This window comes from Salmo salar, chromosome 04 (genome assembly GCF_965601325.2).
Source record: "Salmo salar chromosome 04, fSalSal1, whole genome shotgun sequence".
Taxonomy (NCBI): Eukaryota; Metazoa; Chordata; class Actinopteri; order Salmoniformes; family Salmonidae; genus Salmo; species Salmo salar.
The window spans coordinates 42045482-42071044 of record NC_138294.1 but is presented as its reverse complement, the minus strand read 5'-3'; the positions used below and the strand labels follow the sequence as shown (position 1 = coordinate 42071044).

At 41.2% G+C, this 25563-nt stretch overlaps 2 protein-coding genes across 6 annotated transcripts; one reads left to right on the top strand and one right to left on the bottom strand.

Annotated features, from left to right (window-relative positions):
• Positions 1 to 642: 642 nt before the first annotated feature.
• LOC106602902 (butyrophilin subfamily 1 member A1) lies at positions 643 to 7687 on the top strand. 2 transcript variants are annotated; one of them, XM_014195888.3, is made up of 10 exons: positions 643 to 860; positions 1328 to 1424; positions 1625 to 1758; positions 1894 to 1974; positions 3729 to 3830; positions 4107 to 4232; positions 4378 to 4512; positions 5095 to 5146; positions 5273 to 5326; positions 5769 to 7687. In XM_014195888.3, the coding sequence occupies exons 2-10, from the start codon at positions 1382 to 1384 to the stop codon at positions 6302 to 6304; spliced, it is 1263 nt and encodes a 420-aa protein (XP_014051363.1). In that variant the 5' UTR covers positions 643 to 860; positions 1328 to 1381; the 3' UTR covers positions 6305 to 7687. The 2 variants fall into 2 exon arrangements, with proteins under 2 accessions (XP_014051363.1, XP_045572821.1); XM_045716865.2 differs by lacking the exon at positions 643 to 860 and having other exon boundaries at positions 871 to 1527.
• Positions 7603 to 24638, bottom strand: tp53 (tumor protein p53). 4 transcript variants are annotated; one of them, XM_014195886.3, is made up of 11 exons: positions 24441 to 24638; positions 23832 to 23969; positions 23526 to 23571; positions 23100 to 23309; positions 15405 to 15591; positions 15059 to 15171; positions 10365 to 10474; positions 10044 to 10189; positions 9761 to 9858; positions 9527 to 9630; positions 7603 to 9322 (listed from the first exon to the last, which is right to left on the bottom strand). In XM_014195886.3, the coding sequence occupies exons 2-11, from the start codon at positions 23912 to 23914 to the stop codon at positions 9229 to 9231; spliced, it is 1191 nt and encodes a 396-aa protein (XP_014051361.1). In that variant the 5' UTR covers positions 23915 to 23969; positions 24441 to 24638; the 3' UTR covers positions 7603 to 9228. The 4 variants fall into 4 exon arrangements, with proteins under 4 accessions (XP_014051361.1, XP_082830524.1, XP_014051362.1 ...); XM_082974398.1 differs by lacking the exon at positions 24441 to 24638 and adding an exon at positions 24341 to 24359; XM_014195887.1 differs by lacking the exons at positions 23526 to 23571; positions 24441 to 24638.
• Positions 24639 to 25563: the final 925 nt, after the last annotated feature.

Here is a 25563-nt window from a genome sequence, read left to right as displayed (position 1 = left end):
TCCAGCATGGCTACCACAGCATTCTGCAGCGATATGCCATCCCATTTGGTTTGGGCTTAGTGGGACTATCATTTCATTTCAACAGGACCATGACCTCCAGGCTGTGTAAGGGCTATTTTAGCAAGAAGGGGAGTGATGGAGTGCTGCATCAGATGACCTGGGTTCCACAATCCCCCGACCTCAACCAAATTGAGATGGTTTGGGATGAGTTGGACCGCAGAGTGAAGGAAAAGCAGCCAGCAAGTGCTCAGCATATGTGGGAACTCCTTCAAAGCATTCCAGGTGAAGCTGGTTGAGAGAATGCCAAGACTGTACAAAGCTGTCATCAAGGCTATTTGAAGAATCTCAAATATCAAATATATTTTGATTTGTTTAAAATTCTTTGGTTACTACATGATTCCATTTGTGTTATTTCATAGTTTTGATGTCTTCACTATTATTCTATGATGTAGAAAATAGTAAAAAGAAAGAAAAACCCTTGAATGAGTAGGTGTTCTAAACTTTTGACCAGTAGTGTATATAAATAGTAGATAGTAGATTTTATTGCTGTGTCTTACAAAGTTCATTGACTTTCTCTGTAATTATATTAAATCATATGCAGTAAAAAAAGAACATCTCTACATACAGGTAGATAATAAAGGTATCGTGCGTGATTTTGATCTGATGAAGGCTAGATCTGCTGGGATTGGGAATCCATAAAAAGGACCAAAGGTCTAGCTGATAGCAGCATGCCTGTCTGTCTGGGAGACTCAAGTCTCTCTGTACCAAAGGCTTTTGGTATTTTAGCTCTCTCTCACCGTAGCAGACGGAACACAACCTGGTCTCTGTCTCTTTCACTCCTAGGCCAGGACCCTCACAGGGTAAGAGGTTTATCAGTTATATATATGTACTGCTTATATCAATTATTATGATTAACTATCAGTTTAATTAGTATCAATTTAAACATGCTCAATGAAGTTTGATTTGTTTTGGTTGTCTTTTAATCAGTCTTGTGTGACATTTTATCTTTGTGAAGTGAGTCCATGTGATTACCATTTCATACAGTTATAGTAAATGTAAAAATAAAGTTTTCTTTATTTCGCAATGATAACCAATAGCATGTCCTTTTTCTTTTGCGTGGATGACAGTTATACTGATAGATAGAATATGTGACTTTAATTGCCACAGGTTTGCATATAAACCTACTCGATTTATGCTATCATTTGATAGCTCAGTGATAAAAAGAAAATATCAATTCGCATACACACTGCCAAAATGATCAGGCAGGCAACTATGTTTGTATTGAAGAGAGTACTGAGGCCTACCTACTATGTGAATGTTGTTTCAGATTCTACACCAATAGCATAAAAAAGCACTAAAGTGGCTCAATAAACATCAAAAAATGAGTATTCTGAAGAAGAGTATTCTCAAAGAGAAGAAGATCAGTAAGTTGTTTATTATTGCTGATTCAGCTTTGTGACAGACTTCCTATGAGGCCTCTATATGATATGTAACCATGCCTGTAAGCCCCAGTAGCTGCATATACACGTAAGAAAAATTCCTTATTAGACAGATTTCATTTTAACCCATGTAAAAATGGGTGTAATCAATTGACAAAGTTTGGTTTTGTGTACGTGTGTGTCAGAATTCAATGATGTCGAGGAGAGTGCAACGCAGAACAGCTCGATCGGGGCAGTACGATGGGAAATGCCAGAAGACCTACAGACTCACAACTCAGCACCTAAACTAAAATTGAGCAGCAAACCATCTAGACAAAAGGTACAGGATGGACATTACAGTTAGAGAGAGTGAGAGGGAGAGAGAATAAATTATATGGATAATGGCAGTGAAAGTGAAAGTGAGAGACAGTGAATTGACAGCTTGATTTTCTTTTTTGAATCTCTTTCCTTATAGGGCCTAAAGGACCTGCGTAGCCTGCAGGACTGTGTTAGATTCATCACACAGTGGAAACAACAGGTGGAGGTCGTCTGCAAGGTAGGCCTGAGACTAAATATTTAGGGTCTGCAAGGTAGGCCTGAGACTAAATATTTAGGGTCTGCAAGGTAGACCTGTGACTAAATATTTAAGGTCTGCAAGATAGGCCTGAGAGAGAAGATCTGTCTGGGCTGGGCCTTACTGTATAAGGTTTGGTTAGGTAGGCCTGAGACTTAGGGACTGGGTCCCACGTTGGGCCCAAATCCTTTGTTGTATGTATATTTGTATATTTATTGATCGGTCTTTATTCGCATGTGTAGGAGTACTGAAACACTGTATGGGAGCCGGCGTTCTGTTGTAGGGTAATGTACATTGACAGTTGAAATCATCAGTTACCCCTAGGTATACACACGGTATACTGGTATGTATAACACCTTTTATAAACTGGATGGTTCGAGCCCTGAATGTTGATTGGCTGACAGCCGTGGTATATCAGACTGTATACCACGGGTATGACAAAGCATTTATTTTTACTACCTCTAATTACGTTGGTAACCAGTTTATAATATCAATAAGGCACCTCGGGGGTTTGTGATATATGGCCAATATACCACAGCTAAGGGCTGTGTCCAGAAACTCTGCGTTGGGTAGTGCATAAGAACAGCCCTTAGCCGTGATATTGGCCATATACCACACCTCCTCAGGCCTTATTGCTTAAAAATACTGAGTAAATGAAGCAAGAAGAGTATAGATTAATCTCTGTTTTAAATGTACTTTTTGAAAGCTTTGTGGTTGCTGAGCAGATTAAATTGAAACACGTGTCAAATTCTATTGAGTCACTTTCTGACTAAAATGAGAACTCATCTTGATGTCTTGGTTTGTTATGGCTTATAATGGAGTTTATTTCATGCTGTTAGAAAATGAATTTTCTGGTTATGGATTTGTCATTATGGTTTCCCGGGTTGAGTTCTTTCTTTGTCTGGTTTGATCTGCTTATGGATAGTAAATCACTTCACATCATTTGAAGAAACTAAATGAAATCACAAAATGAAATCACTATAGGAAACCATGCTTTGTTTTGGATTTGATCATTTGAGCTAAATATTATGCATCATATTCTATCTAAAGTGTATGTATGTCAGTATTGCGTGTAGATTATAGAAGGTCATATGTCCTCTTAATGGAAAACTACGATGAGATTTGAATCTGGGACAAGGAGATGTCGAAGTACAAAATCCCCCAAAACCAAGTGATTAAATGGATCGTCCTTTATCTTAACCTTTATCCTGAGTCGTAATCCAGAATGGCCTTTGACAAGGAAATAGAGCCTTCACTGTTGTCGTTTTATGGGACTTTCATAAACGTTGCTCAGGAAGACCGTATGCCATAAATCCATGGATCACGGTGGTTGATAAAAAAACAGTATAATTCTTATGAAAGAACTTACCAGTCCTCAGATAAACTAAACGTGGAATAAGATACTGGATCTAAATTTGGTGGGGGCGACGCTACATCAGCTCATTGGGACCGGAGTGGGTATGGTGGGCTGACATATGAATGGGAAGAAGCTTTGGGGCAAATTACGGAATTTCTTGCGAACCTTGCTTCAAATACTATTTGAAATAATTTCAAATGCTTTATCTGTGCTTGATTGAGCATGCCTGACTAAATGGACCAATAGAATAGTCACAAAACTGTAAACCCCACCCATCTAGCACTCTAGGCAGGCTAGAGGAAACGCTGAAATAGTATTTGAGTGTAAATGACAGTTTTGTGCTGTGTAAGTCAACTTGTTGTTGTGTGTTGTTCTGCAGCGCAGTAAGAATGTCAGAGTGGACCAGCAGAGCGAACAGAGTCTGGAACAGTGTCGTAAACTCATCCTCCAATGGGCAGAGGAGTTGAAGAGAGTGGACACAGTGAGTGGGTTACTAACAATATTCTCACAAATCTCATCTCGAGCTACTTGCATATTCATACTGTAAAATATGGATGGGGTTGACTAGGACATGACAGATAAAGAGGAGGGGGGAAGTGATCTCCTATACTTTACTATGATGTGAATTAATCAAACCAGGATGATCAACTGAGCATCCATTAATCTTACTCATAACAATTATTTATTTCATTTATATGTGACACTGATACAAACACAATAATTGGCTATACTTCATATGTTTTACTCTGTCCCACAGAGTCCCTGGATACAGGAGAGAGCTGACCTCATAGACCTGGAGAAGAACAGGGAGGATCCTGAACCCTCCACACAGGCAGAGCAGAGGATCATGGAATGGGCTAAGGAGCTGCAGAGTGTCACAGAGGTGTGTGTGTTCTTGCCAGCCATAGCCAACATTTCTGATTGACACATATCATTGGTGTAGCTAGAGGTTGCCTGATCTAGGGTCAGAGTCAGTCTCAATGAGATCAAATCAATGAAGGAATCTTGCACCGTTTGTGTCCATTCAGAGATGTGGTCTGATGAGGGATGAGCTGACCCAGATGCTGAGACGGCTGGAGCTGAATAAGAAGAAGCTGGTGACCCTCCTGCCCTTCCTGGAGTTCATCACCTGGTCTCTACTGAAGGAAGAGGACAGCAGCACGGTGAGGCACACAGCCCTAACCCTATGTTCAATCCTGACCCTAACCAAAACCCTAGCTTCATGTCCACATGCGAGTTCAACCCTAACAATAACCCTGCCACCCACACATTTCTCTCAAACTTTGTAGGATCCGGTCTTATTAAATGTCTTTACAATTTCAAGCTATGATTGGTACTATTTACCTTTTTCAAATGCAAAACACACAATTTGAGTTAGGTTTCGATTCACCTAGAATATTGTCCTCGGATAACATTTTGTCAATCAAAAGAGGAGGACGGCTCCAGATAAAGTTCTTATACGCAAGCAGTGATAAGGCAGCCGCCTAATCAAAGGGGCTATAGACCAGCCAATATAAATCGTTATCAGATCAGACAAATCATCAGCAATACTTCATGCTGACCTTTCTATTACCTACAGTTGAGTATTTTGGAATGAAATACTACCCTCTAGAACTGCCCATTGGTATCAAAGTGCCCTCCTTTATTACTCCTGTTCATGCCCTCTGGCCGCTGCTCTCTTTCTCTATCATCCACAGGCATTGCCCCCAATTCTGACGCAACCCTTCTCTTTGCTTCTCCTATAGGGTATCATTCCCCAGCTATGGCTGGCTACGAAACAACGCACCTGGAAAACAGGTATGCCCCCCTCCTCCCCTAACATCCCAATCTCTGTTTTCTGGCTGTGAATGTTTGAAAATGTATTTTTACATTTGAATGTTATTGAGGTAGACATCTTATCGTCTTCTTCTCCTGAATTGACAGAAACACCTAAGTACATCCCAAACTCAGTGTGGAACTGGATCTGCAGTGCTTCGGGTAATTATGCTTCATTTGCTGCATTTCATTATTCAGTAAAAGTGTTTTACCAACTACGGTTCTCAGGTACCTCCAACAACACATATTTTTGTTGTGGCCCCGGAAAAAAACACCTGATTCTACTTGTCAACTAATCATCAAGCCCTTGACAAGTTGAATCAGGTGTTTTTGTCTGTGGCTACAACAAAAATGTGTGCTGTTGGGGGTACTCTAGGACCGGAGTTGGGAAACACTGCAGTAGAGCGACATGAAAATGTATTTAGATGGACAGATTTGATTAGATTTCTTTTTAAATGAAATTACAGCCACACAGGTGGATACAGTGTTTTCAAAATAACAGGATAATAGAAAAAAAGGTTTGCACAAATAATTTCAATTGTGGGTCCTCTATTGCCCTGAAACTACACTAAAACCTCTCCTCTCATGTTGTCCTCCTACATAGTTGACATTAACTTGGACCCTATGACCAACCACCCATGGCTGCTGCTCTCAGACGACCATAAAAAGGTCCAGGAGTCTCACTGCACGACAGAGGCGGCCTTCAGCACACAGCGCTATGACAGCTGGCCCTGCGTCCTGGGCTCGGAGGGCCTGTCCTCTGGACGTCACTACTGGGAGGTTACCCTGGCCAACAACGGATACTGGAGGGTCGGTCTGACCACCGCCACGTCCAAACGCCACGGTCGCTTCCCTATGACCCCCGCAGAAGGCTACTGGGCCCTGTGGCGCAGCATGAGGCAGTTCTACGCCTGCACCAAGACCGAGACTTCCCTGCCCATGGAGATGCTGCCCCGCAAGGTGGGCATCTTTCTGGACTACGAGGAGGGTCAAATCTCCTTCTACAATGCAGAGACCCGGGCACACATCTATACATTCACGGATAACTTCAAGGAGAAGCTGTATCCTCTGTTTGCTCCACTGGATGGACGCACCCTCATCACCATCTTATCACCGAAGTATGTCACAGATGTAGACTAGACACCCCTACCTAATCTCAGTACCACAAACTCGTGTGTCAGAAGAGCCTACCCTCTACCGATCATAGGGGAAGTTCCTGTTTGCCCTGGACTAAAAAAAACAACTCAATGGAGATTCTCAGGTTTAGGCTTAATCAGTGTGAGGGAAACAACCCTATGGTGTACAGCAACAACAGAACCTTGATCCTGGAACCGTGACCTCAAAATATCTGAGCCCTCCTATTGCCTCCATGGAGGATACATCTAGTATCTATGAAGTATATATTTAGTATCTCTACTGAACAAAAAATAAAACACAACATGCAACTGTTTCAAAGATTTTGCTGAGTTACAGTTCACATAAGGAAATCAATTGAAATAAATTCATTAGGCCCTAATCTATGGATGCAGGGGCGCAGCCATGGGTGGGCCTGGGAGGGTATAGGCCCACCCACTGGGGAGCTAGGCCCAGCCAAACAAAATTAGATTTTCCGAGCCTCCGGAGTGGCTCAGCAGTCTAAGGCACTGCATCGCAGTCCTAGCGTCGTCACTACAGATCCGGATTCTATATCGGGCTGTGCCGCAGCCAGCCGCGCCCACGAGACCCATGAGGCAGCGCACAATTGGCCCAGCATCGTCCGGGTTAGGGGAGTGTTTGGCCCGGCAGGGATGTCCTTGTCCCATCACGCTTTAGCGACTCCTGGGGAAGGCCGGGCACATGCACGCTGACAGTCACTAGGTGTACGGTGTTTCCTCCCAACACATTGGTGCGGCTGGCTTCTGGGTTAATCGAGCAATTTGTCAAGAAGCAGTGCGGCTTGGCAGGTCGTGTTTCGGAGGACGCATGGCTTTCGACCTTCGTCTCTCTCATGGGAGTTGCAGCGATGATCATGCTGTTTAAATCAGCTTCTTGATATGCCACACCTGTGAGGTGGGTGGATTATGTTGACAAAAGATAAAATGCTCATTAACAAACAGGGCTGTTACCAAGTTTGTGCACAAAATAAGCTTTTTGTGCATATGGAACATTTCTAGGATCTTGTATTTCAGCTCATGAAACATGGGACCAACACTTTACATGTGTTTACATTTTTGTACAGTATTTACACACACAATATATATGAGGAATGAACAGAACTTCAGTTGGTTTTTTAGCCATCAATATGAACTAAAATTGATCAAGCTTGGACCAATCACTTTTGTATGAAATATTTTCATAATAATAAGTCAAATGTATTGCCTATGCTTTACATTCCATGCATGCTGTCACACTTACTAATACATATCTATTTAGACAATAAATCACAAAGCCAAACAATGAAAAGTACATTTTTTTCTTTAATAATTTCATGAAAAAGTCAATGTATTTCTGTGGCAGTGTAATAAAGTGTTTGTTTGGTAGATATTCCGGTGTGTGTGTGTGTGTATACTCTACCTCTTAACAAAAATAAAAAAGGGTAGAAAAACATTTTAGGATACAAAAAAGATAAGAATCAATAATTGGACCTTAAAAAATATCCAACTAAGGCTGCAATTAACACTTTTTTACTATATTTCTGCAGTGTCTTACAAACTCCTGTACTGAAAACAGCAAGCATCTACCAGTGAGGGGAGTCTATTTGGCAGAACAGTAGAAGGTTCTTTACTCCAAACTTATTCCAGGCACACAGAACCAAATCAGCTACTCTTCCGGTAAGGCTGTCTTAAGACACTACCAAAGCATACATCATGGTAAAAGGGGTGTCGCAGAACAGACATGTTGAGCAAGACACGCATGTATGGCAGTGGCAGGACAAAAACACTAAACTTTACAGTTAACAATATAAAATTACTAGGGAGGTAGATGTTCAGTTGAAACGGTCACCCATTATTCAAGTAAGGATCTTATTAATAGGACTCGCTAACTAAACATCATCAGTTATGAACCACAGTAAGGCTCAGTCAGGCCCCTGTACTCTAATACATACTTTTCTTTCATAAGCAAAAATGACAGTGATGGCCATGCTAGGTTGTTAGCTAAATGTACAGTACCAAGAACCCAGGGGAATGCACATACTATATAGAAAAGTAGATAATTTCACAATTCTACAAAAAGCAAGACAGTCTAACAAGACAAGAGTTCATTGTCCTCAGAGTGAGTAAAACTAGAATAGGGATTCAGGATCTGCATGGGCCACCAACCAACTGATGTGTGCACCAAAGCTGCCCATAAGCATGACAGAAAAATAACCTCAAACTGCACTTAAGAGACCTAAAGCAGGTGCTAACACAAAGCTAGTAAGCTGCAAGCATCAACAGTTCACCGTACTTGCATTCCCTCAATCAACAGAAAAGGTTATCTGGCAGAACAGAAACAAAGCAGAACGGGTTAATTCTCTCAGGTTGTTCCACCTCAAAAAGCACAAGAAAGAGGATTAACACCCACCATCTCAGATTGTTCTGAAATCATTTCTGTAGTTGGTAACATATGATTAGCATTCCGAAAAACATTTTGTTGAAATATAATTTGATCTGAGAAATTAAGATAATTGATTGCACCCAAATTGGCTATTTTAATAGGATTCAGAAAATACAACATACAGCTCCATACTACTTGTCAAACAGAACTGAAACTGTATACTGGATGTAGGGGGTGGGCTTGGCATGGGGTCCCCGCCCCAATTTATTTTGGGATTCATCATGTCTTACTCATTGGTAGGAAGAAGTTTTATCCAAATCAGATGTTGGGTACTATATTTCTTGAATATTATCTGAATCCCGTCAATTAAAATGGCCAACTTGGGTGCAATCAATAAGCTTAATTTCGCCAAGATAAAATTTACATATCAACAAAATGTTTTAGGAATGCCAATCTTACCTGTTTCTAATTACAGAAACAATTTCAGAACAATCAGGTGGTGGGTGTCATGGCTTGCTGAAATGACATGGAACGACTCGCTCTCCTTCTCAGTCAGAGTCGCTCTTCTCCTCCTTCACCAGTAGTTTCTTCCCTTTCTTCGGCCCCACTCCGATTTCCCGTTTGGCAACTCTCTTGGTGAGGCTGTAGGGAATTTAATGTTTAATTTGAATAAGATTCGGAAAGGAAAGGACACACACACACACACACACACACACACACACACACACACACACACACACACACACACACACACACACACACATGCACAAAAGGGAGAATTCTAATGTTGCGTAAGGGAAAGAGAGCGGGAGAAAGCGAGGATGTGTGTCAGAGGAGAGAACTCACCGTTTCTGACGGTATTTGTCAGCGTCGGCAACAGGCACCAACTCACTCAGTTCAAGACTGTCATTGAACTTCTTCAGCATCTCATATTTTTCCTTCCCTCGAATCTGGATGGGCAGATGAGCCCAGTTACACACAGTATACACAAACAGCCAACAGCAGACTAGTGACTAGGCATCTCTGAAGGGGACGAGACATGATAATAAACTGCCATTGGTCTGTTCTCTGAGCAGTTACCTGAAGAGTGTAGATCTCATCGTCGCTCACAGCAGGGGAGGACTTGGTCTTCTTACTGGCCTCAGGCCGAGGGGCAGGCAGGGAGGCCTCCTTCATAGCTTAGAACACAAACATGACACACACGATGAGGAACCGCTCACACTCAGGGTCATAGGTCAATGTCAACCTTTATCAGCCATCACACAACTTTAAAGTCCAATGTGAATCTGGCTTCTTTCTTTTTGCCATTTAATGTTAATCCCAACCCCAAGACCACCGCTTTAAGATTGTCAGGATCAATTACAGCGTTTGATTCCCTGGGCAGGCTTGGTCTTGGTCTCCAGGGTTGTCTCCTGCTGCTTCTTCAGGTTGATCTCCTCTGTCTTCCTGTCACGACCAGGACAGGCACACACACGCACCTCAAAGGAGCGCCGGCCCAGGAGCTGCCCCCTGCAGAACGGGAGGGGAAGTTCCCATCACTGTCATACTATGACATGACATTAGTTGGGGGTCAACCCAGGACCAGGGTTGGGGTCAATTCTATTTTAATTCAGTCAAATTATACATTTGACTAATTAGAAAAGCAACAATGACAATGTAAAATGGATTATTACATGACACTCACTCCTGTGTCTCCAGGGTGATGATGGTGAGGATGGGTCTGCGGTTCATCCCTCCCATACAGGAGCTGTTGCACATGAAGTTGTAGAGCACAGTGGTACACTCTGATCCCACCTGGGAAACCAGATAGAGATAGACAGCTGTGACTGATGATACTCCCAAACACACGCTCCCTCATACAAACATATACAGTGCCGTGAAAAAGTATTTGCCCCTTCTCTGATCCTCTGCATATTTTTTAAATGGAATGTTGTGCAGATCTTCAACCAAAACCTAATATTAGATAAAGGGAACCTGAGTGAACTAATAACAACACTTACATAAACAAATGTATTCAACACCCAATTTCCCTGTGTGAAAAAGTAATTGCCCCCTTACACGCAACTGGTTGTGCCACCTTTAGCTACAATGACTCCAACCATACACTTCCTGTAGATGTTAATCAGTCGCTCACGTCACTGTGGATGAATATTGGCCCACTCTTCCATGCAGAACTGCTTTAACTCAGCGACACGTGGGTTTGCAAGCATGAACTGCTCGTTTCAAGTCCTACCACGACATCTGAATTGGGATTCGGTCTGGAGACTTTGACTAGGCCATTCCAAAACTTAAAATGTGTTGCTTTTTAGCCAATTTCATGTCGACTTGATTGTGCGTTTTGGATCATGCATGACCCAGCTCACAGAAGGATGGACTGACATTCTCCTGTAGAATTCTCTGATACAGAGCAGAATTAATGGTTCATTCTATTAAGGCAAGTCGTTGACCTTTGGTATAAGGTTCTTACTGTGTAATGCAGTGTTTGGTTTTTGGCAAGCATAATGGGACCCGTGTCGTCCAAAAAGTTATACTTTTGACATATCTGTCCATCGAACATCCTTCCCAGAGTCTTGATGATCATCCAGGTGCTTTTTGGCAAACTTCAGTCACTTTTAAGGATGAATGCCATGTTGAAAGTCACTGAGCTATTCAGTACTGGCCATTCTACTGCCAGTGTTTGTCTATGGAGATTGCATGGCAGCGTGCTCGATTTTATACACCTATCAGCAACGGGTGTGGCTGAAATAACAGAATCCACTAATTTGAAGGGGTGGCCACATACTTTTGTATACACACACACACGGGATGTAACGTTTCACCGATACGCATCAGTCCCCCGTTCAAATGTTAAAGATACAAGTGCAACCGATCCAAATGTAGCATGCATCGGTCAGAAAATCGCTTAAAACGTTATCAATCGTCGGTTCACAAAATGTGTATGCTCATAACCTTTCTTCTACCTTCCAAAAATACCGCTCATCCTTCGTAACAACTGATGCCTCCCCTATGGATGTAACTACGTTGACATTCATTGATCTACAAGTCATTTTGCATGCCGAACAACACCAAGCAATATCTGTAGCCTAGCCAATCTATGAGCTGCTTCCTGGAGTGTCCAATGAGAGGTAGGTGGCCTATTCCTGATCTTCCACATCTGCACGGCCCCTCCAGAACTCGAATGGATGTAAAAATGTGACAACTAGGGCTTTTGTGGTGACCGTATTACCGCCACGCTGGCAGTCACGAGTCATGAAGGCAGTCAAATTTCACATAACCGTTTAGTCGCAGTAATTAGGCTTCTCCAAGCTCTGATGCTGCTGATTGTCATTAGTAGCCTACCAAACTTGCTAACTGCCTGGTACTCAGCACTCTATTGTCCCTCTAATCACTCTGACATCAATGCAAATGTGATCAAAAATCTTATCAAACACTTCATGAGAGCCCATGAGCTCATGTTGCGCAACATTTCTATAGGCTATGCAACTGAGCAAGAAAACAGGGTGATGGCCTCTACTAAATAGAGGAGGATTTCATCAGCTTTCTATAGGCTAGGCCTACTATAATTTATTTCTCAACTTTCCTAATATTAAGCACATTGCTTATATTTACAACAGCAGTATAGCCGACCTGGATGGCATGAAAATGAACAACAGGAAAAGCGTCCTCCATTCGCTATTTAAGTGCATAGATGACATGTATTTTCCCCCTGCTTCGAGACAGGTGCATGATAATGGTCCATTCTAAGTCAAAACTAATTTCACACATATTATTTAGTATATGTAAAGACAAGATTAAATCAAGAATAGTCTGATGGGTGACAATATTAGCCTATCACTTGTGAATTATACATGGAACATTCGTGCTTATAGCCTAGTGCCGTGCGCTTATAATGTGAAGTAGCCTAATAGTCTATCAATATTTTAAGCCAAACGTTCTGATCTGTTACGTCAGCCTCACTGCGTAAAAAAGTTTTTTTGACGCTAGTGGTTGTATTAACTGTCCCAGACTATGTTTAGAATATTTATTTTGCACAGAACAGAATGTCAACTTCTGTACTATGGGGGATAGTAGATTGGCATAGGCTAGTGCTTTTGCTGTTTGTTAGGCCTACTCATCTTGTTGGCTGACGAAAAGTAAATGTGGACAGTTCTTCCAATATCTTCAATATGCACCTCGGAATTGGATAAGGACGTGCGCAGTTAAGTCCCCAATGTGTCCGTTTTAACTTGTAGCCTGTGAGAAAGACCTGATCACGTGATAGAGAGACGTGTGAGTGAGATGAGGTGCTTCATTGCAGGCAGCACTCAGGGAGAAGGGCTGCAAAAGGCATGTTTTTTTTAGGCTGCATTATGGCCACACAAATGGGGATGCTGCCCGGGAAATTTGCTTCTCAAATTGCGAATGAGAGACAGATGAAGCGTGTACAGCCTGTGCAAAAAAACAAAGCAGAGCTGATGCATTTCCAGTGACTTTTTTCCAATCAGAGTTGCATCATGCAGCCTTACAATGCATTAAAAATCAAACCATATATCCCAACGTTTGTAGAACTAAAGTTACATTAATAACTAAATTAAGCATATAGGAATACCTATTTCTTTGTTAACCGCTCACTGAATAGCCACATGTGCACTCTCCCTCAAATCGTTTGGAGAAAATATTATTTCTATTTTATTCATCTTTGTTCAATTGTATTCTTTATACTACAAAACAATGTCACTGAATTCTAAGCAAATCTTGTCTGTTAAATGAATTAGTGTATTACAGCCATATGGCATAGCCAGATCAGGACGACTCAGAGGATGCTATTCTGTTCTTCTGAATTTTTTATTTTATCCGTTATTTTACCAGGTAAGTTGACTGAGAACACATTCTCATTTGCAGCAACGACCTGGGGAATAGTTACAGGGGAGAGGAGGGGATGAATGAGCCAATTGTAAGCTGGAGATGATTAGGTGACCATGATGGTTTGAGGGCCAGATTGGGAATTTAACCAGGACACCGGGGTTAACACCCCTACTCTTACGATAAGTGACATGGGATCTTTAATGACCTCTGAGAGTCAGGACACCCGTTTAACGTCCCATCCAGAAGACAGCACCCTACACAGGGCAATGTCCCCAATCACTGCCCTGGGGCATTGGGATATTTTTTTATTTGTAGACCAGAGGAAAGAGTGCCTCCTACTGGCCCTCCAACACCACTTCCAGCAGCATCTGGTCTCCCATCCAGGCACTGACCAGGACCAACCCTGCTTAGCTTCAGAAGCAAGCCAGTAGTGGGATGCAGGGTGGTATGCTGCTGGCATAGACTACATTTTCTTCATATCATGTTTCTTTAGACCCGTCTAAAATAAATCATGGATTTATAGTGAAGGTGTAGGCTATATTACATAGATTTAGACTTTTTAAAGATAAAAAAAAAGAAGAAAAAAAAAGAGCCGAATTTGTGAAATTGCTTTATCCAAGATTTTGTGGTTGCGTGAGGCTTAGTGCTCATGGAATCAGTAGTCTATTTAAAAAAAACACTCAAACAGAAGCAGGATCTGTCTTATTTCTGTATGGATGATTTATAAAGCCAGGCACGTTTAACAGTTAGGCTATTGATTATAGACTTCATTAAGTTGGGGTTCTCGCGCTCCTAAATTATCTTAGACAATTAAGGCAAGGGGCGTTTTCTCGTCTCCTCACTCCGCTGCTGCCTCTGACGCATTGTTCTCAACACCAATATACTGGTTTAGCTATTTTGCACATAGCAACATATAGGAAAGGCGCCATTTCAACGGCGCACGTATGATTAAGTTCCAGAACCGCGGACAGCGACCGCTATCCATCACGGGAGAAAGCGCATGTTATAAATTAATATATTTATTAGTGAACCATAATTCTCTTATAACACAAGCATTTACAATTTCAGTAGCACGTCTTAGAGCACAGGTGTCAAACTCATTCCACAGAGAGCCGAGTGTCAGCAGGTTTTCGCTCCTCCCTTGCACTTGATTGATGAATTAGGCTCACTAATTAGTCAGGAACTCCCCACACCTGGTTGCCTAGGGCTTAATTGAAAGGAAAAAAACTCAAACTTGCAGACACTAGGCCTTCCGTTGAATGCGTTTGACACCCCTGTCTTAGAGTGACTGTGCCATCCGCGATAGGATTAGTCCACAGAGACAGGTGCAAATCAGATAGGTGTCTTGTGCACCACAAAAAAATTAAATTACATTTGCAACTGCTTGACTAAAGAAATCTTGGTCGACCAACAGCCTACACACCAAACAATCGGCCAATCGACTAAATGGGGTCAGCCCTAACACACACACACACACACACACACACACACACACACACACACACACACACAACAGTAGTGTATGGAACCTACCTGAGGAGGCTCATAGGGGACAAGCACACTCTGTCTCAGAGTGTTACCATCCTCCATATACTCTGCTCGCTGGTTCCCCTCAACTCTGACCAGGTGACCTCGCGGGGCAGGACCTAAGGCACAGAAAACACTTGAGTATTAAGCGACACACTGAAGATAACCTACCAGTCAAAACATTTGCGATTCTCATTCAAGGAGGCAACAAGTGTAAGTATAAAATGACGTTTAAACTCCTTTTATAGTGTGGACCCTCTATACTGCATCGAAAAGCACACTGTATAACATTCTAGATCAATCTAACATGTTTTAGTATGGATAAGAGTAGCCTTCCCGCTGTGATGTGTACCTTCATTGTTCTCGCTGGTGCTCTGGTGGTGAGGGCAGCGTCTCACCACGTCAGCCACGTCACTCAGCTTCTTATAGATGGCCAGGGCTCGTACCACTGCCCCAGGAGGAGGAGGGTGGTCCACCACAATCTGAACTGGACAAGTCTTTGCCAATTGGCAGAACAACTTGTTCAGGTCTGGCGAGTACTGGAGGAGAGAGAAGGGGGTTTGTTAAATCAAAAACAATACTTAGGTCTTTGTTTAATCTGTCAGCATTGTTCTAATCCCAGTGTGATAGATTATGTCAACGAAATACAAACTTCACCATATAAAATTTGGTCACTGGATCCAAACTGCGTGCGTCCTTATCCAATTCCGAGGTGCATATTGAAGATATTGGAAGAACGGTCCACATTTACCTTGTCAGCCAACAAGATGAGTAGGCCTAAATAACTTCTATTTTTCTGATAGAACTCACAAAATTAGCATGTATACATGTCCAAAATTCACAAAGTAAATCTGATCCCCCATTGTTCTTGTCTGACTCTGCCCTGAACCTTTCCAAGTCCCCTTTGAAGCGTTGGACAGTAGAAAATGTAGTTATTTCAAAGCACTTGATTAGTTTAGATCTAATTAGTGACACGAGAAGGAAATTTGACCATTACAAGTAGTTTGGACAAAAGAGGAATCGCTTTACCTTCTGTATAAAGCAGAGTCCTCTTGATTCCTATCAACTGTACTAAAACTCAAGGCTACTGTGACAGCTCAGCATCCTCCAAATAAACATCACTCCTCTCCTGATATAATCTCCAGATTATGAATGAGTCCAGGTTTAAATATTCTGTAGAGAGAACAAGCTGCTCCCCCAGTTCATATGGCCAGGACTGAAACCCCTCCCCCAGCCCTGCTTTGAGGCAAGTCAAGACATGTCCTCACAGGCTAACTTTACCATTGCCATTTAAATCTTCAAAAGACTTATGCTTATTATGCTTTATTAAAACATTCCAGTGAATGTACTGTAGTAAACATAATACTATGTTAGGCGTCAATAATATTACGTTTTTTTTAGCAGCCACATTGCAAATTTACCATTATAAAGTAAATGATATAGCTCCCATCACATTTACAATGCCTGCCTACAATGAGTTACATTGTACAAGTTTGATACCAACATCAGAGACAATGTTGCACTTGTTCAAGTAACATTGTTGCAAGTAGAAGACGTTTATGCTAATGTAACCATTTCAAATGAAACTTAATGTCTTAGATCTGTTTTTCAGATTTTATTTCACAAAAATCCGTAATCTCTTACACACTGAACAAAAGTATAAATGCAACATGTAAAGTGTTGGTCCCATGTTTCATGAGCTGAAATAAAAACAAAATGTTTTCCGTATGCACAAAAAGCTTGTTTCTCTCAAAATGTTGTGCATAAATCAGTAATTTCTCCTTTGCCAAGATAATCCATCCACCTAACAGGTGTGGCACATTAAGAAGCTAATTAAACAGCATGATCATTATACAGGTGCACCTTGTGCTGGGGACAAAAAATGTGCAGTTGTCACAACGTCCCAAGTTGAGGAAGCATGCAATTGGCATGCTGGCGGCAGGTATGTCCACTAGAGCTGTTGCCAGAGAATAAAATATACATTTCTCTACCATAAGCTGCCTCCAAAGTCGTTTTAATTTAGTTTGTCAGTAAGTCCAATCGTCATTACAAACGCAGACCACATTTATGGCGTTGTGTGGGCAAGCAGTTTGCTGATGTGAACAGTGTGTGCAATGGTGGCAGTGGGGTTATGGTATGGGCAGGCAGGCAGGCATAAACTACGGACAACATCCACAATTGCATTTTATCGATGCCAATTTGAATGCACAGAGATACCTTGACAAGATTCCACAGGCCACAACCAACAACCTAAGCAACTATGTGAAGGAGATATGTCGCGCTGCATAAGGAAAATGGTGGTCACACCAGATACCGACTGGTTTTCTGTTCCACACCACTACCTTTTTTTCCCCTTAAAAAAAAAGAAAAAAAAAGACATCTGTTACCAGATGCAAATCTGTATTTCCAGTCATGTGAAATCCATAGATTATGGCCTAATGAATTTATTTCAATTTACTGATTTCCTTATGAACTGTAACTCCCAAAAAATGTTGAAACGGTTGCGTTTATATTTTTGTTCAGTATATAATCTACATGCTATGTATGAGTTACTTCCAACACCAGTAGGTAAGATCAATATGAGATATTAGCTCCATTGTAATATCAAGCCCACACCTCATGTGTATACCGCTATTAACATGTGTGAACACCATGATCACATCCCCAAAAACATGAATGAAACATTTGGTGTCAAGGTGCTAATAATTAAGAATAAGAGTGTAAAAAGAAAGTTTGACTGACCGGCAGTCAAACTAAGCACAGGACGCAGGGCGGGGAGGTGCCGTGTTAGTTAAATCTCTGACAGCAAGGATGGGGTTGTTGAAATCATAAACAAACCCGTCATGTCTTAGGACAATGCTTTGTGAATCAGTTAAAAAAAAAAATATTTATAATAATAATAATAAAAAATAATAATAATAATAATTTTTAAAAAAATAATCCGCAAGATATAGAAGGGCCACTATGAGACTTGTCTAACATGTTGATGGGCCAAGTTGTTCAAAGATTTGGGTTAAATCTAGCAATTGATTTTTACAATGACAACAGAAAAGGATGATTCTGCCATGTTCTTGTGTGGCAAGGCTCCCTCTTCCTCTTTGAGACCTTCTGCTACACCGCACAGACAAAGGAGGACTGGACCTTATTTAACTTTCTGCAGTGGCCCAGGTAATTTACTAGGTCCATTCAACGGATGCTTAACTGGATGTGTTTGACTATATACTCGTCTGCGAATATATGAATAGAATCTAGGACAATTAAGCGTCACCAAAAAAAAAAACACAAAAAGGACTACCTTGGTGACCAATGTTGAATGGAATGTTAGTTATATTCAAAATGATCAATTCAAATTACAAAAACTACAGTGCTATACCAGGGCATTTCCATGTAAAAAGCCCCATCAGCACTAACGTGAAGTCCATAGGAGCACATCAAATTGTGTCAAATGAAAGCTAAGAGTCTATATTTGTTAGAAATGTGTACATTTCTCAAACACTTCCCGTCTGAAAAACTAAAGTAAAGACCCCTGACAACTCATATTAACGTTTATATTTTGTTTTGCTGAAATGTTTTGCCTTCTGTAGGTTTAATAAATATTGCCTAGTGTCTTGTCATTCTGTTACCAAAAACCCACATATTTTGAAGATATTTTCGAATCTCTCCCACATGAGGACAATGAAAGTTCACAGAACACGTAAAGTTAAACCAACCAATTAGTTACCGTTTCAACTAATAACGATTTAGTTTATGATTTATTAAGTGATTAAAATGCATCATTCTGTTACCAAATTGGTAACAGAAAGACAACCCCCCAAATATTGGGAATTCATCAAATCAAATGTTATTTGTCACATGCGCCAAATACAACAGGTCGTAGACCTTACAGTGAAATGCTTACTTACAAGCACTTGAACTACAATGCTTTAAGAAGTAAAAAAAGCTGTTAAGCCTTTTGGACATAGACTTGGCGCTCAGGTACCATTTGCCGTGTGGTAGGAGAGAGAACAGTCTATGACTAGAATGGCTGCAGCCTTTGACAATTGTATTGCCTTCCTCTGACACCGCCTGGTATAGAAGTCCTGGATGGCAGGACGCTTGGCCCCAGTGATGTACTGGGCCGTACGCACTACCCTCTGTAGTGCCTTGCGGTCGAAGGCCGAGCAGTTGTCATACCAGGCAGTGATGCAACCAGTCAGGATGCTCTCGATGGTGCAGCTGTAGAACCTTTTGAGGATCTGAGGACCCATGCCAAATCTTTTCAGTCTCCTGAGGGGGAATAGGCTTGTCTTGTTGAGGATCAGCGTGGCAGATGTGTTGTTACCTACCCTTACCACCTGGGGCGGCCCATCAGGAAGTCCAGGATCCAGTTGCAGAGGGAGGTGTTTAGTCCCAGGGTCCTAAGCTTAGTGATGAGCTTAGAGGGCACTATGGTGTTGAACGCTGAGCTGTACTCAATGAACAGCATTCTCACATAGGTGTTCCTTTTGTCCAGGTGAGAAAGGGCAGTGTTGAGTGCAATAGAAATTGCATCATCTGTGGATCTGTTGGGGCGGTATGCAAATTAGAGTGGGTCTAGCGTTTCTGGGATAATGGTGTTGATGTGAGCCATGACCAGCCTTTCAAAGCATTTCATGGCTACAGATGTGAGTGCTACAGGTTGGTAGTCAATTAAGCAGGTTACCTTAGTGTCCTTGGGCACAGGGACTATGGTGGTCTGCTTGAAACATGTTGGTATTACAGTCAGGGACTGGTTGAAAATGTTAGTGAAGACACATGCCAGTTGGTCAGCGCATGCTCAGGATTTCTTATAAGCTTCCGGGTTAGATTCCCTCTCCTTGAAAGCGGCAGCTTTACCCTTTAGCTCAGTGCAGATGTTGCCTGTAATCCATGGCTTCTGGTTGGGGTATGTACGTACGGTCACTGTGGGGACGACATCATTATGTAGCTTAGCATCGGCTTCATCTGACCACTTTCTTATTGACTGAGTCACTGGTGCTTCCTACTTTAGTTTTTGATTGTAAGCAGGAGGATAGAATTATGGTCAGATTTACCAAATGGAGGGCGAGCTTTGTACGCGTCTCTGTGTGTGATGTAAAGGTGGTCTAGAATTCCCCCCCCCCCCCCCCCCGATTGCACATATTTAACATGCCGGTAGAAATGAGGTAAAACAGATTTGAGTTTCCCTGCATTAAAGTCTCCAGCCGCTAGGAGCACCGCCTCTGGATGAGTGTTTTCTTGTTTGCTTATGGCCATATACAGCGCATTTAGTGCGGTTTTAGTGCCAGCATCAATTTGTGGTGGTATATAGACAGCTACAAAAAATACAGATAAACTCTTGGTAAATAGTGTGGTCTACAGTTTGATGAGATACTCTACCTCACGTGAGCAAAACCTTGAGACTTCCTTATATTTTGTGCACCAGCTGTTGTTTACAAATACACATAGACCATCACCCCTTGTCTTACCAGAGGCCACGGTTCTATCCTGCCCGAAAAAGCTTAAAATCTGCCAGCTGTATGTTATTCATGTCGTCGTTCAGCCACGACTCGGTGAAACATAAGATACGTTTTTTTTTATGTCCCGTTGGTAGGATATAGGTGATCTTAGTTTGTCTACTTTATTATCGATTGATTGTACGTTGGCTAACAGGACCAAAGATAGGGTCCGTCACCGAGAGGGCAATCTTACAAGGCACCCGGACCTTCGTCCACGATACCTCCGTCCCCTTCTCCTGCGAATGACGGGGATGAGGGCCTTGACGGGCAGCTGAAGTAAATCCTTCCCGCCCGTCTCGTTGAAGAAAAAGTATTCCTCCAGTACGGGGTGAGTAATCACTGTTCTGATATCTAGAAGCTCTTTTCGGTCATAAGACAGTGGCAGAAACATTATGAACAAAATAAATTACAAATAACATCTCCTTAAGGCGCCATTCCCTTACATAGTAGTGACAAACCACAGTTGGGTCACCTGCTACTGTCCTACCTTCAACTCATAAGTTCTTTCTTCATCATGTGGTGGTAAAACGGTCCGAAAACACTGTGGACAACCCCTCCCTCGCTCTCTCTCTCTCCGTGTCACCCCTCGAGGCTTTTACTGACACCTACCCATGAGCCTCCTCCCTTCCCATTTACTCCTCCCTTTCCATTTACCAGCCCTCTCACCCACTGAGCCTTGTTATTTTGATGCTCTTTTATTTTTTTGTTTATTTAGTAAATATTTTTCTTAAAACTGAATTGTTGGTAAAGGGCTTGTAAGTAAGCATTTAACGGTAAGGTCTGCCTACACCTGTTGTATTCGGCGCATGTGACAAATAAAATTAGATTTTGACATCCAGTAGTTAATATTGTCAGTCCAAATCTGAACCAAATCATAGATGTTTGGACAACACAGTACAGTAAAAAGTTGATTACAGGTCAGTACAGTTCAGTAGAGCACACTAGAGTACAGTATAATTTACTGTACTACTTTGCTATACTCTACTGTACTCTGTCTATGTTTCACCAGTTTGGACATCCATAATTGGTACAGATTTGGTCTGGTCCGAACAAATGTGGCTTGTTTGGGGGCGGAGCTCATTAGAATAATATCCAGTGTGTAGTAGAATAATAAGCAAGCATTCAAAGTAGGATATTACATTTTTCTACCTTTGTACCTATTCAGGATACATGACCATGAAGAGAACGACTCATAATTATGTATAGTACATATCATGGACCCATAATGTTATTGTTACCAGGTGTTAATCTAGTTCACTTACTGTAATTCAATAAACAAAATTGATTTTTTTTCAAACTCAAGGTGTCATATCATAGTCCACACTCCATTCTTTCTGCAGACATCTTTTTATCTAGAAGGGATAGTTTGGGATTTTGGCAACTTCCCCAGAGTCAGATGAACTTGTGGATACCATTTTTATGTTTCTGCGCTAACGCTAGTTAGCATTGGCTCGTGAAACTACCTCATACTATATGCAGAGACATACAAATTGTATCCACGAGTTATGGATAATTGCTAAAATACCGCACTTTAAATCTGGGTAGCTATTTAGCAGAGTTCTTGGAAACCGTGGTCAAACTGAGGGTGATTTTACTGCCATTGTGTTACCAAACTTTAAATCTGCACTGTTCTTCGAGTAAATATATTTTTTATCAAATGAAGTGTTTGTGCATAGTTTAACCTCGCAATCCCCCAAAAAATCAGAGTCTCTGCGTCATTCAGTTACTGTGGAATTGACCATCACTAAGAGTTGTAAGAAATCATACACTAAATAAAATCCATCAGATGATATTTCATTAAAACTATAGTTAATGTGATTGATAAGCTACAGAAAGTATTTTGGCAATTTAGATCAACTTTCTTTACACAGACTACTTTAAAAGAATGAATAAGAGCTTCATTGAGCAGCCATCATGGGGGGATACAAAGAGCCCAATAAAATCTGCGATGCGGGAAAACGAGGAATCACAGAATCTGATATTAAAAAGGGAATTAAACAACTTTTATTGAACCTAGTAAAAAGTTCATTAGATGTAACTAGAAAAGTTGGTAAACTGCACTAGTTTCTCAAAATAATGCATCAGTGTTTCTCATTTCCAGCAACTTTCTGAAGTAGTAACGGCTAGGGAATGTGCTTGTTTGTGTTGTGTAACTGGTTAGAATGCCGAAACTAAAGGCTTTCCAAAAAAAAAAACGTTCCAATTAACTGTTGACTGCAAAGTAGGCCTACTTGGCAGAATAACATCATGATGAATTGCCTATCAATCAAGTGGGCATTTGTTTTGCCACATATTCTGTACTGCATGTATTTTTTTCCCCAGACATCAAAAGTGGTTTAAGCATTGTTGTGGATCAATGTTGTTCCTTTGAAAGTGATTTTTTGTTGTTGTTGTGAAAACCTGAAGAAAAAAAACTGTGGGGGGGGGGGGGAAATCAGAAATTTTAATAATAAAAGTCTAATTATTTTTGTGAAAAAAACCAAACAATTCAAATACAAATATTTTAAAGGCCCTAGATATATAGGTGAGAGTGTCAAATCCCTTAGACTTACTGTGCAAGTGACGGACTTGGCTGTGCTGGACTGGAGGAAACGTAGCTGGAACCCCAGGGCCCCAGGGTAGTCAGAGGTGGTTGGTACGGTGGAGGTAGGTGGCGAGCCAGTGTCCAGGGTAGAGATGGAGGGCTGGGGTGCAGGCTCCGTTGCAGACACCTCAAACAGACTCGGATCAAATTCCTCCTGGAGAGGGGTCTCCATCATGAACTGCATGCAAGAGAAGTATGTTTTTCTTAATACAACAAATGGTATCAGAGCAATACTTCCCTACAAAAGGTTAGGTAAATAGTGCACTGCAATGGAGAGACCAACATTTGTTTCCAGCAACACCCAAATTGTAACATGAGACATTAAAATAACTCGCTAAATATTACATAGAAATAACATGCACAAGGAAAAATTACTTGCTGCAGTGAAACATACATTATCATATCCCTCCCAAGCGTCGGTTACAGGTGGTTGAACTGCCCTGATATGAGAGAGAGAAACTCAGAAAACAACCAAGTGCAGGCATTGATCATGACACAATTCAACAGTTCAGATTGTTGAAACTTTGGAGCGGATAGTGATAGCAACAGCTGCTTTGCTTATGTCTACACTCACAAATGGTCATAACCCTGAGGATGGCGAGACAAAACTGAGAGGCAGAAACACTTGGAAGGCAGAAACAAAACATGATATTTCAGTATCTGATTAATTCAATTGTAATACTGCACGTTTTTTTCTTACATCAGGTTCAAATTCATTTTCCACAGGTCCTCGAAAGACTCTTGGCTAAGGGGAAGAGACACGTTCTCCACCAGATCAGCCATGATAGCGTTCTCTAGGACCTGAAAGCAGCACGCAGGGAAGAAAAGCCAACCGGGGCTGAAAGGAGACAAGCGATTAGAAACATGCAATATAATGAGATGAAATAAGCGTTACAGTATTTACTATGTAACGTTAAACAGGATAAAATACAAATTGCCAAGACATATCAAAATGATTAGTTCGTAGTAATTAGAATGGTACGGCTCAGCATGCTAAGTGTGGTTCAAAACGTTGTCTTTCATACTTTAACAGGCTCACTTCCGTGTTATTGCCACGATGACTATGCAATAGCTAACAAACGTACATCATTTCAATACAATCTAAAGTTAACTAGGTATAAAACAATAATGCCGACGTACAATCTCCCTTGCTAGACAACTCCCATTCAAGTCAGTCTCACAGATCAAAGCAGTACAGTCATTGGCTACCTGAATGATGTATAACAAAACCCATAAGCCACAAACCAAGCAATGTTCTCTAGAAACTAGATTGCTCTGATCATTTAGTGGTGGACGTGGACTAACTTACCTTCTCCGATCTGATTACCCCGAAACTCCTGATTGCACAGTGTTGCCGGCGAAGTGTAGCTAGCTAACTCGGTATGTAAATTCACATTTGTTATTGCCGGGGGTTTTAAGTATATAGTTTGCCAGCAGAATATTTTTATACTTTTCTTCCATGCGTTGGGGAATCCCCTAAATTTGACCTGTAATATGGGCGGAGTCAAATGGGTCATCCAGTCAAATCCAACCAACGAAAAGTAAATTATTTTCAAATCAAAACTGCGCCGAGGGGATCGAAATATATTTATAATATAATTTTAGTGATGTAAATTATAGTAAACTTCAAATAAAATATCAAAGGAATATTTTCAGGTTGTATGATCAAGTGTTGATGGGTGCGTTCCAGAAATAGTCTCCCAAGGAAAACGGATAAGTTTGACATTCCAGATACATTGGAGGTGTCCCGCTAGCAGTGGTGTAAAGTACTTAAGTAAAAATACTTTAAAGTACTACTTAGGTCGTTTTTTGTAACTGTACTTTACTATGAATATGTTTGACAACTTTTACTTCACTACATTCCTAAAGAAAATGGACTTTTTACTCAATAGATTTTCCCAGACACCCAAAAGTACTCACTACATTTTGAATGCTTAGCAGGACAGGAAAATGGTCTAATTCATAAGTTTATCAAGAGAACATCCCTGGTCATCCCTACTGCCTCTGATCTGGCAGACTCGCTACACACATGCTTAGTTTTTAAATTATGTCTGAGAGTTGGAGTGTGCCCCTTGGTATCCATAATTTTAAAAAACTAGAAAATGTGTCTGCTTTGCTTAATAGAAGGAATTTGACAATATTTATACCTGTACTTTTGATACTTAAGTACATTTTACCAATTACATTTACTTTTGATACTTAAGTATATTTAAAACCAAATAACTTTACTCAAGTTGTATTTTACTGGGTGACTTTCACTTGAGTCATTTTCTATTAAGGTATCTTAACTTTTACTCAAGTATGAAAATTGGGTACTTTTTCCACCACTGCCCAAGGAATACTGTAACACGGGCTGATGTCTACCTAAGGCCCAAGTTTTTATGGTACAGGGAGCAGATCCTCACCTTTGCACCACAGGATCGTAAAATTTA

What these genes read in the sequence shown, in the direction of transcription:
- LOC106602902 (XM_014195888.3), top strand. Translation starts at nt 1,382, where the DNA reads ATGAGTATTCTGAAGAAGAGTATTCTCAAAGAGAAGAAGATCA. An exon ending in GCAAACCATCTAGACAAAAG is followed by an intron (nt 1,759 to 1,893) that starts GTACAGGATGGA and finishes CTTTCCTTATAG; the next exon opens with GGCCTAAAGGACCTGCGTAG. An exon ending in CTGGATCTGCAGTGCTTCGG is followed by an intron (nt 5,327 to 5,768) that starts GTAATTATGCTT and finishes CCTCCTACATAG; the next exon opens with TTGACATTAACTTGGACCCT.
- tp53 (XM_014195886.3), bottom strand. Translation starts at nt 23,914, where the DNA reads ATGGCTGATCTGGTGGAGAACGTGTCTCTTCCCCTTAGCCAAGAGTCT. An exon ending in CACCAGCGAGAACAATGAAG is followed by an intron (nt 15,172 to 15,404) that starts GTACACATCACA and finishes TCTGTGCCTTAG; the next exon opens with GTCCTGCCCCGCGAGGTCAC. An exon ending in ATGAGATCTACACTCTTCAG is followed by an intron (nt 9,631 to 9,760) that starts GTAACTGCTCAG and finishes CTGCCCATCCAG; the next exon opens with ATTCGAGGGAAGGAAAAATA.